This window comes from Lycium barbarum, chromosome 5 (assembly GCF_019175385.1).
Source record: "Lycium barbarum isolate Lr01 chromosome 5, ASM1917538v2, whole genome shotgun sequence".
Taxonomy (NCBI): Eukaryota; Viridiplantae; Streptophyta; class Magnoliopsida; order Solanales; family Solanaceae; genus Lycium; species Lycium barbarum.
The window spans coordinates 13698611-13710722 of record NC_083341.1 but is presented as its reverse complement, the minus strand read 5'-3'; the positions used below and the strand labels follow the sequence as shown (position 1 = coordinate 13710722).

Here is a 12112-nt window from a genome sequence, read left to right as displayed (position 1 = left end):
CATATCTGGAAAAAAAACCACTCGCGGATGCTCTGTTTCATCCGTGCTTTCCGGCAAAGCCCCGCCTCGATTATGAAATCCTTCAACCAATATTCAAGTGTGATATATGGATCATTAGTTCTTTTGCCTTTTGAGAAGATGACTACTAAATTTCTACCGATGGGAAGTACTTATGTTACAAGGTGCACTAGCAGCTTTATATCGTTCTCCGTTGATCCTTCAACCAATGACTACTCAATTTTCAGTATAGAATGTTTCAGAACTAACCCAAATCTTCTCTAATATTTTTAAAGCTAGGGTATGGAAACAAAAAACCAAGACAATTAAGTTAATTGCACCTCTAGAAATTCAAAAGAAACAAAAATTTCTATTATGATTTTGGACTATTTGGAAATGTATTAATATTGTATGAAAGTTGTATATAATGTTATTGTAGTTGTATTAAATTTCATCCGAATTTCGAAGCGAGATACAAAATTGTATTAAATTTGCATGAAAGTTGTATAAAATGTGGGAAGCAGAAGTTGGCAATGCTTCATGGATTGTGAGGAAGACTTTGAAGGCAAAACAATATCTCCAAGCTGCTGGATTACAGGAACAAGATCTTATGCAGATGGACACTTTCTCAATCAATAAAATTTATATGCAGCTAAGAGGATCCTTTCCAAAGGTCCCGTGGAGGAAAGTGGTATGCAACAACTATGGATCGGCTAAATGGATCTTTATACTTAGATTGATCATTTGCGGCAGAATTTTGACAAGGGATAGATTGGTGAAATGGGGCATCACAAAAGATACGAGCTGCCCATTGTGTAATACAGGTGTGGAGAGTGTGGAACATCTATTCTTCAGCTGTGTGATATCAGCTAACATTTGGAGTAGGATTTTGGCATGGCAAGGTATTAAAAGAATTACTGGAAGTTGGTGTCAAGAGCTGGCATGGGCCCTGCAATCATACAAAGGAAACAGTGCAACAGCGGAAGTATATAGGATGTGTTTGGCAGGAACTACTTACTATATATGGCAAGAAAGAAACGCCAGGGTCTTTCAGAAGAAGCAGAGAAGTGTTGATAGCATTGTGAAGCAAATCGTCCAGGATGTTCACTGTCGAGGAATAGTAAGTGCAAAGTTGAATAGGAAGCTAGATAGCATGAATTTCTACCCTTAGACTATGAGGAACCTGCTGTTATAGATGTGGAGTTGTAGGAAATGGGCTGAAGTTTATACTTAGCCATTTCCTGTAGCTGTGTCTTAAAGTACTGAACTGTAACTGTTATACTTGGTGAATAAAATCGTCCAGTTTATTTGCCAAAAAAAAAAAAAATCCAAAAACCTAACATGAACTTATAAAAAAATTATACAGTTATATACATATTTCACACGAAAAATGTGAGAATTCTAAGGTTTGAGTAAGATATACATATTTCATAGTATAATTTTCATACACAAAAATTTGAGCCAAATTTATAAGTCTTGAGCGAGATATACATATTTCATACACAAAATTCTGAGCGAAAATTTTAAGCTTTGAGCCAGATATACACATTTTATATAGTTTTCATACACAAAATTTTCGCATATGTTTTGTAAGAAATCTATTGGTATGTTTTGTAAACTGAAAAGTATCGTCATAGTTTGTAAATATACCCTATTCTTATGTATATATAGGTTATTCTCCCAATATACGACCCTTAAACTAAAAAAAATTGGCATGTTTTTAATCAAATATTTTATTTAGCTAATGAAACCTAAAAGAAATGTCATTGAGTAGCTATTTGCGTATTTTGCCGGCTCAAAAATAGGGGAGGGAGTATTTTTTGCCCCCTAATGTCAAGCTATTCACCCCCAAAAATAGGGTAATGAATATCTTTTAATATATTTGATTAAAATCTCCTATCAATTGTGAAAAAAATATTAAAAAAAAAATACTTCTTCGACATCAAATTTCGGAATGTATACTTGAAGGTTATAGTTCATATTTTAATATTTTTATCCTTTTTTATACATAATAAATATACATTATTTAATAGTATAATAGTTATAATGTATACATGGTACTTCACATTATTATAACTATGTATACATGGTACTTCAATATATAACTGAATGTATACGTGGTACTTCACAATATAAATCAAAATGTACACATGGTACTTCACTATATATATCAGAATGTATACATGGTACTTCACAATAATACATGGTCTTCCACAATGTATATCAGAGAGTGTGTGTGTATATATGAGAATGTATACATGGTACTTCATAATATATCATGTTAGATTTTCGATTTTGATGGGAGAAATTTAAAAAATAGGGAAAGAGAGTGAAAAAGTGGAGGAGAGAATGAGATACACAACAATGTATGGATGGAAGAAATAAGAGAGAGAAACATTGGAGAGAGTTTAGGGGGAAAATCTAGGAGAGGAGGAAATTGTGGGAGAGAAAATAGGAAACAAATGCATGTGGGGGCTATTTTATGCCAATTTATTAAAGTTTGGCTAATCTATGTCAATTAGGTCTAAGAGTTAGCACACCATGACAAATTCCCCTATATATTCTCAAGTATACTCTTAATCTAGTATATTTTGTATGCGCATCGCGCTATCACTAAAAAAATCAAAATATAATAAAATAATTATTATTAAATTTTTCTAATTAAAAAAATCAATCTTTATTTTTCAGTTAATTTTTAAATTTTTCTATTCTTCAACTGTTCTAATTATATTTTTAAGCTTGATACCAAATAGTAAATGAAACTAAACTCAACAAATATATATCAAACAATGAGAAACAATAACAAAAAATAATCTAAGCCAGCATCTCTGCATTTTTTCAAGTAATAATCTTGAAGCGTTCAAACCGAAAGTCAATTGTAATTATCTATGAAAATCTAAAAAGATTGAGGACTTTCAGCAACAACAAAAAATGCAAAATGTTAAGGACTGAAATTTTACATGCGAATATATATTTTTTTTATGAATTAAATTCTATTCTGAAAACTACAAACTAATTTAATATTCTCATGTTTTATCAATAGACTTTTTAAAAATTGATCCACATGACTACGGAAGGATATATACATGCTTTAGTAAGCAGCATGCACGTATACGTTGACTTTCTTCTCGGACCATTCTTCCACTTTCGAAACACATCCTGGCCTGGAGTTACAAAAAACTAACCAAGACCAGAAAAGAAAATAAAACAGAAGAAATAAATTAATTAAGTAAATTACATTTTTAAAGAATGCGATAATTAAGAATTGAAGGGAAGGATGAGTTGTATTGCAACGTAACATAATCAAATTATTTTAAAACTGAAGAAAAGAAAGGCAAACTGAAATCACATTTCAAGAATTTTTCCTTGACGAAGCCAAACCAAATAAACTTATCAATGGCTAACAAAAGTATAGCATAGCCAATACGGCTGAAAACAATTTCATTTAAATAGGAATAGTATTTAGTATGATTTTAATGTGTCATAAACTTATTAATTAATAATTGGGGTTACAAACATGAAAGGTTTGGGAGTTATGGATATGTTAATACCAATTAAGAGTAGAATTATATATGAAGATGGAGAGGTATGAGTTTTAGAGGTGATTTTAAAAAATGAGAGAAAATATCAAAAAAAGGAGAGAAAAGATAAATAGGATCTTTGGCCAAAGAGAGATACCACATCACCTTATCTATACCTGACTTTATAAATATATAGATTTAAATTAAGATGTTATTAGTTAAAAAAAGTGAGCCCTTTCATCTTTTTTCCAGCTAATAGATCTCAGATATTTTGTAGATCAGGAATTCTTCTGCTACAACCTTTAAGCTAGCTAATCAGTAGTCATGCAAAACAAAGGGGGGAAAACATGAAAAAGAGAAGAACAAAAAATACCGCACATTAGTTTTATTTCATAGCTTTATTTCTCAATCAAAAAAAAAAAAAAATCAAAGGAACATGATGAAATTAAGTGATATGATCTCTCTAGCTATTGCTTATCAGTCCTCATATCAATATCTTGACAATCCAAATGGCAAATAAAAGTTGCAACTTCATGATTTATAACATCTTGTGATGGCTCTTCATTTAAGTTCATATTTCCTTTAATTGTAGCATCATAATCCAGAATTCCAAGGACATTTTCATCCCAAAATTTTCCTCCACTCCATGAGATAATAATATTTGTGCATGGTAGTTTCCAAAATCTTGTTGGAGACTGATTTCCCTTTCTTCTTGTGGCTTAATTTGTGCTTCAATTAAGCTTAGAAAAATTGATAATGGACAAAATAAGTAGGTTTTCATCCTGGACATTTTGATCTAAGTTACTCTCTTGTCAGTTTTTTATGTGACGATACTTGAACATGTATGGAATTTTAAAAAGAAAAGAACATCCGTGCTATAAAATCATATCATTAAGAAAAAAATAAAATCAATCAAGAAAAAGGTCAACAACATACTGTATAATTTTAGCTTTTATGAGAGTATATGGTCGAATCTAGTTGAATCAAACCAAAATGTAATTCATAAATTGCACTTCAGTACAATCAGACCTCTCTATAACAACATTTCACTATAACATTCAAGTTTCGTTTGGAACCGATTTCAATGTTATGTTACATAATTACATTAAAAGTTTTATAGAACAACATTTCGTTATAGCAGTAAAAAAATATCCGAACAAATGATCCGTAGAGGTTTAACTGCATTTGCAAGATTAGCTCTTTTAACTCCAAAAGGACACATTACACATAACACTAGAAAATCAAACACGAACAAGCATCAATCTTGACAATATAACATAAAGATTCATAATTAATAATAATAATAATAAAAATAGTGTAAACCATTTAAAATTGATCTTCTGAAAACTCGTACTGCTGGAGGATTTTAGTGCAGCTAGCAAGAGGCTCATTTGAGAGGAACCCCATAGAGTTAGCAAAGCGAGTGCTAGAGACCATGCCATTGTTAGGAGTGAGGACAACACGGGCACGATCGCGACCCTTGTTGGGCTCAGCACACATAGGATCAGAGCTTCTGATGAGGACCACATCGCAAAATTCATCACGACGGTCACTGTTCACCAAGATCTTGTATTCTCCTTTAGAGTTTGTCACACCTTCAACGGTGTATGCAACGTCGTTGGTGTCCCTCTTCTTGCACTCAATTCTAACCCTCGACCCTGCAAGCAACCGGTGTAATTATAGTCACGTGTTGAAGATATAATTAAAATAAAGAACTGTATGTCAAAGCGAAAGATTAAGCTTATAGATAAGATGCTCAAACACTTTAAACCCTACAGACAACTACTAGATATATTTGATTGCTAGTGATGACTGCTAATTAGTCAATATATGTTTGAATGACTTAATATTATTATTAGTGTTGCCTGACTATCCTCTTGAAGTGGCATACTTGTATTCTCAATTATGTAGCATATATGGAAAGAAAGAAATAGAAATTTGTACTTACTAATCTCATATATAAGAAAATTAGAGATTATGCTAGGAAAATTATGATGCATTCCCTAGTCAAACATCTAGTCTTCCTTGTGCGAAAAAAGTAAACTGGATACCGATGACAGTATGAAGATTCAACATTTATCGCGTCTAAATTTTTTAATCCATCACTTTGGGTGATACAATCATACATAGAAGCCCTACTTAAATGAATAAGTAATTACTAGAAAATAAAAGGAAGTAAACTGGGTTGGTTATATACCAGGAAGATACTTGGAGGCAGAGGTCTCAAAGCCACAACGGCAAGTGTCACAATAAACTTTGCCAACAACAAGGAAAGTGTCCATAAAATGGGCAGCAGCAATAGAAGCAAATAGTACTAAGCAAAGAACAAACAAAGCTACAATATTTGCCATGGCTTTTTACAACTCAAAGTGCAAGTATATCTGTTCTTGTTCAATTTCTATGTGTTCACAAGTTCTTGCCTTGTAAAACCGAGTGAAATGGATGTGATGAGAACAAAAAAGGAAAGTGAAAGTGATATAATTGAAAAATTGGTGGCTCAAAGTTACTTTCTCTTCTTTTTTGGTAGCGTAAAGAGTGGCTAACGGATTGGTCCTGTAATTATTCAAAATTATGAAGTTGACCCTACACTTGATTGAGATCAAATTCAAAAGCAATTAGTAATCTTGGATTCCCCCACCGCGTCCGTTCAAGTTCTTTTTTCCCAAGAAAATGACGAGGGAATAAAAAGGTGAAAGTTTAGATAGTCAATCAAAACTTCATGCTCTCTTTAGTTTTTTTTTTTTTTTTTTAATCATTAATGAAAACCCCCAGCCTCCTTTGACCAAACTTTTATTTGATGAGAACTAACATAAACCTTATTCCCTTCAATATATTCTAATTCACAATAAATCCTTGATTGGCAACTAACATGATCCTAATTCACAATAAATCCGAAAACTATAATCACCATCATATAAATAGCAGTTAATGGCCACTTTTCAACCTTGGTTTTGAAAAATAGTCATTCTCTAGAAGTTTCACATTTCACGGGTGAAATTCATGGAATTTAAAATTTCATAATTATGGCGATTTTTGAATTACGAACGCTGAAAAGTGGCTCTTTGTGAATTTTATCCATCACCGCCAATGAACTTGGTCTTCCCTAGTCTATCGAACAAATCGGCGATTCCCTTCCTTTTTCACAACCCCTTCACTTAAATATGACATTATTACGATTAGTATTTGTCCTAATCGCTAGAGTTTTATACGTAGAATTTGAAACTCCATGAAAGTGACTATTTTCAAATTATATGGGTATTGCAACTAATATTTGTCTAGATTGTAGACTAAATACTTGATACCATTCATATTTTTCGGAATGTCTGAAATTACCATTTAGAATGTCTGAAATTACCATTTATACTGAAATAAAATTTGTACATAATTCGAATAAAAGTGGTATAAATATGTGTTTTCCCGTGGTGATAGTTCCCTTAGGAATTTGGATTCTCATTGTAACTCAATGTGCCCCGGTGGGCAATCATAATAATGGGCCAAGAGTTTCTTGGCCCAACGACTTACCCACATTATCATATTGACTGGGCCTTCTCTAGTATCATTCTGTTCTCTAATGGGTTATTTACGGGTTAAGTTTACAAATGGCCTCCATAAGGGGTGGCCTCGATTTTTTGGCTCTGCGTTAACAATTATTTTTAAAGAATAGCCTCCGCTTCAAAAAATTAGCTAGGCAAAACTTTTGTTGCCCATCCGGCATAAGCTGTGTATATAAATTAGTTTTGCCTATAAAGCAGAAGTACAGTATATTTCAAGATTGTGAATCTGCTCATTTGATCACAAATTCTGCCTTATAGGCAGAAACTAGAACTTATGCCTGATGGGCAACAAAAGCTCTTCCCGGCGAGTTTTTTCAAGTTAAGGTCATTTTTTAAAGATTTTGTTAAGCGAGGACAAAAATTCAAGATCGGACACTTTAAGGAAAACCACGCGTGATTTCCTGAATTTTTACATGGTGTATAGATTATTGAGTTGCTAATATAAATAATTTAACTCTTACAATCTTTCAAATAACACTTATAATATGTTTCTTAAAAATTATATAAATTTAGGGAATCAATTCTCTCGTCATCTCCCTCTCAAATTTAATTTCTACCTCTCTTCTTTCAACCTAGCTGTAACCTACCTCGATGCCGATCGAGCTGGTGCCACGAACCGCCAAATCTGAGCCTTGCCCTTCCGAAGTGCCTCGGATCGATATCTTCATTATTCACTCCAGTAATTCCCTCAAATTGTTTGATAATGACATACAGGAAATAAACTTTTTTCTCTTTTTTTTTTTCAGTGAAAAAGGATTATGTAGATTGCTAAATTACACATGTGCTATTTTCATGATTTTTGTTAAAAAAAAGAACTAAATTTGTTGACGATGGAAAAGGAAAGGACCAATGTTGTTGCAGAGTAAGATGATCAGGGAGCTACTTGTCAAAATTTTAACGATAACACAGAGCAAGTGGGTAATTTTAGCAACAAAAAGGTGATTCGATTTAAAACGTCATCAATTAACATTTCAGTAACATATTGTTTGATAACGTGTAATGCATATTTAATAATTAAACGTTATGAATTAATAAAGTTTTCGAGTGAAAGATCTTTCACTTTATTCATAATCAGGAATCTCTCTAGCCATCAATTGAAGTATAGGTCATCAAATCAATCTATTGTTGACATCTGGAAACAATTGGACCGACCGAGTCCGAGAGAAAAAAAGAAACGCAACTTTCTTTTAAAAATCAAATTCCTCTCTCAACTATGAACAATAGATATTCTCTTCCTTTTATCCTAATTAACTTTTTAAAATTCTTATTTTACCCTTACATTATCAACTTGTCTTTTTTTCTTTTATTTCTTTAAAATCATGATAACTTTTATCTTCTTAATCTATGCAACAAATTTCTTATAAGAAAATAAATATTATTCTGAGACGGAAAAAGAAAAGTAAGAAATTCTAATTGAGTATATAACTTAATATCATTCTATAATGAAATAAATGAGAATAATAAGATTTTCTTATTAATAATAATCAAAACTCTAATATCTAGTGTTCATATTTGAGGGGGGAATTTGATTCTTAAAGCAAAGTTGGGGGGCGAAAATGATGTTCACCCTATTTTCTAATACTTAAACAAGATAATTAAGTGATAGTAAGGTAACAATTTTTAAATTTTTTTTTTATAACATAGGGGGCAGGAGAAGAGGAAATGGGGGAAGATATTACTACGTGGGGATTCGAACCCTCACCAACAAGGTGAAAGTTCAGGTAGCCAACCAACTGATTTAAGGGGTGACGGCATATTTTTTCACTTAATCATTAAATAATTATGATATATGACTCAACATATTTAAAACCGAGAAAATAAGATATCTTGACCTTTTACAATTTGAATAGAAGAAGATGACTTTTTCAGATCTCTTATGTGTAAAAAATGAAGACCTCTTATAAAAGGGTCATAAAACTAAAAAAAAAAAAAAATTGTAAAGAGCCACTATAACTATATTAGCATTAAATATGGAGTAAAATCGAGTCTAACATACCGCTTGGTTGGTATAATGGTTAACAATTTTGGTGCATTTGTGAATATTCATGAGCAAAGAGATCAAAAGCACATATTCCAATTAATTAAAGGTTAAATGTGCTTCAGCGAATAACACAAAAACTAAAATTAGAATCTTTGAATAATTGGAGGACTAAAAGTACCATTAACCAAATAATTAATAACACTAACAGCCAATCTCCAAATTTCTTGTAAATCACACTTATTTATGATCCATCTCACACTCAATAAAAACGTTTGCTTAGCCAAGGGGAAAACAAGTGTTGGAAGGAAGATTATCAGAAGGTACCTTAAAAAAGAATCATATCTTATAGATATATTATACGTTCTCTAGCATTTTAGCTTAGATCCACAAATAATTTTCCAAATATGTCTTTGCGTTAAGTTGTTAGGGAACATAAATTATTGCAATTGATACGAAATAATAGTGGATTGTGTTCTTAGTACATTATTTCTTTCTGGAAAATATAGCTTTTAATCAAATCAATTAGAACTACTTTAATTGAATTGCTTCGTGACAATTTCTTATATTCAGTAGTCATTGGATGGGAATAAAGTCATATATCGATATATATTGATAATTGAAAAAATTGAGAAGCTATATGTAAGGAAAACTATGTGAGCTTAGTCCAAAGCGAACAACTTGGCTTAGCAAATAGCTCGTATTAAAGCAATGAATTCGACGAGATAAGTATGAAAATGAAAAAAAAATATTACGTTCAACTCGATCTACTATCGTTACCATGCCAAAAATAACTTGGAGATGCACGCACACGAAAAGAAACTAGCTTTGGAATTCGATGACGGATGACCAATTTATAGCTCTACATAATCGCGATAGTTGTTTTAGCTTTTACAAGTTGAACTTTATGATCTCTGCATGTGTGAAGAACTCGAGTTGTTGTTGATGGAATGTTTGTTCTGATTTTTTTAATCATCATTTGTTTTACTTCTAAAAAAACTAATCTTTTTTTTTTTTTTTAGGAAATGGACTTCTAAAAACTGAGAATCTTTTCTTCATACAACAACACAATATTAAGCTCAACGTAGTCGATAAAATAGTTTGTTTTGGGGGAGACCATTCTCTCTATAGTTTAATTCTATAGTTTCTTTCATTAGTGTTCTGACGTATAAGTCAATTGACCAAATCGCATTTTAATATTTTCTTTTGATTTATTTTTCTCTTATTCCTACTTTATTACTATCATTCAAAATTTATAATCGTTAGCTTCTGTATGACACCCTGTTATTTTGATCTTAAAGAAAGTAAGGGTAAAAGGTTTCTCGGCAGCAATATAATAGTTGTATTTGAGGTGATTTATATATATATATATATATATATATATATGCGCGCGCGCGCTATGAGAAAAAATCGAAACGATAGAAAAAGTTGTCATGTGAGATAAAATGAGCTTTCAAAAGGCAAAAGAAATTAACGAGAAATAAGAAAAAATGGACTATAACTAAACATGCATGTGATAATGTCACTGGTTCGAATCATTGAACATTTTAAAGTTTTTTTTTTAAAGATTTATCGTTTTAATTTAAATTAGAAATTGCCGTCCAACTATAAACAATCTTTATTTTTTCTCATACATCTAATCATATAATACTTATTATCTATTTCAATAAATAATACAAAGAGACTACTTAAATTATGAATTCGAATCTATAGCTTGATCTTCGTTCAACTACTAATGTTAATTAGAGGATAAGTTATTTATATTTAGATTGAATCTTGGCGATTGTCTTATTAATGACGTCAACAATAATTTTTCATTAATTAACTTTCAAAAGAAGTTTCTAATATAATTAATTGATAGGCTTTTTATTTTAATGCCGGATTCCAGGTCTATCAGGAATGAAGTAACATTTTAAAGTATTATTTGATTTTCTCCAGATTCTTGGATATTTAAAATTCGAAAATACCGTGTAGTCTTATGAGAAAGCTAAGCTTACTTGCATTTCTAATTAATTTACCAATTAACATAGTCACTCTTGACTTCGAGATTGAGAGAGATTGATATTTTCAACAAATTTCCAATTTAGTCCCATATTTTTTTTGGATTTATTAAACTTTTTATTTGTAGCTTGGCGTTTGGATAATATTGGTTGAAAGTGAAAAAAAAAAACGAGTATTTGAAGTTGAAGATAAGTATTTGGAAGTTCTTGTGTTTAGATATAAATCACACTTGAAAAAAAGTTTAATATTTATATTTTTCACTAGTTCACTTGAAAGATGACTCATCAAACCAGTTTTCAATTTCATACTCCCTATTTCTAGTTGAAGTTAGAAATAATAAATCAAATTATACAACAAACGGTAATTTACAAATAATATCTGATTTTTTTTTTAATAATAATAAAAACTAATCATCAAAAGTAGGAGTACAAGCAAGGGGGGTTAGACCTTACCTTACCAATTCTAATAAGATAATGAACCTCTAGTAATTAACAAGCATATAAAAAATAAGAGCTAGAGAGAACTAAATATTCTATGATCATCACAGAGTTTATGTTATACTCTATGGTGATATTTCAAAGAAGGATGCTTACCTAAAGGAAAACGATAAAAATCAAGAAGAAATTTGAGTTATCATCCTCAAACTCCTTTTCACAAATGTATGAACTAAAACGGAACACTGGCCCATCTAAAGTATCTTGATATATTTGATCCTCGACTTCTCCTTCAAACCGATCCAAAATCACTTGAAAATTCATCAGTTCTGCTTAGAGTTATTAGATCTTATTGAAGTTGTAGACACTGTCAGATGATTTTGCTTTGCTAGTTGCATCGGTAGGTGCCGTGGGACAAACTCCTCACTCACCTTGTTGTCCCAACTCTTCCTTCTTCCATGAGTTTTCACCTTATTGTCCCAACTCTTCCTTCTTCTATGAGTTTTACTGCGTTTTTGCCTAGGCGAAATGTCTGCATCCCTAGCTGCATTTGCAAAGCATATATCCAACATTTCTTCCTCCTCGCTTTCGTCAAGTATGTCTTCACCTTGTCGAGTATTTTCTTTC

At 31.5% G+C, this 12112-nt stretch overlaps 2 protein-coding genes across 2 annotated transcripts; one reads left to right on the top strand and one right to left on the bottom strand.

Moving 5' to 3' along the window:
* The first annotated feature begins 508 nt into the window (after positions 1–508).
* Positions 509–1168, top strand: LOC132639213 (uncharacterized). The gene has a single exon (XM_060355681.1). The coding sequence runs from the start codon at positions 509–511 to the stop codon at positions 1166–1168; it is 660 nt and encodes a 219-aa protein (XP_060211664.1).
* A 3518-nt stretch (positions 1169–4686) lies between these two features.
* Positions 4687–6140, bottom strand: LOC132640510 (major pollen allergen Lol p 11-like). The gene is made up of 2 exons (XM_060357120.1): positions 5716–6140; positions 4687–5176 (listed from the first exon to the last, which is right to left on the bottom strand). Exons 1-2 carry the CDS (start codon positions 5867–5869, stop codon positions 4845–4847), a joined length of 486 nt encoding a protein of 161 aa, XP_060213103.1. The 5' UTR covers positions 5870–6140; the 3' UTR covers positions 4687–4844.
* Between the last annotated feature and the right edge of the window lie 5972 nt (positions 6141–12112).

Bases quoted from the DNA above. Each gene is read 5' to 3' on its own strand.
- LOC132639213 (XM_060355681.1), top strand. From the start codon at position 509: ATGTGGGAAGCAGAAGTTGGCAATGCTTCATGGATTGTGAGGAAGACT.
- LOC132640510 (XM_060357120.1), bottom strand. From the start codon at position 5,869: ATGGCAAATATTGTAGCTTTGTTTGTTCTTTGCTTAGTACTATTTGCT. The intron at 5,177-5,715 runs GTATATAACCAA...GGTTGCTTGCAG, and splicing joins TGCCTCCAAGTATCTTCCTG to GGTCGAGGGTTAGAATTGAG.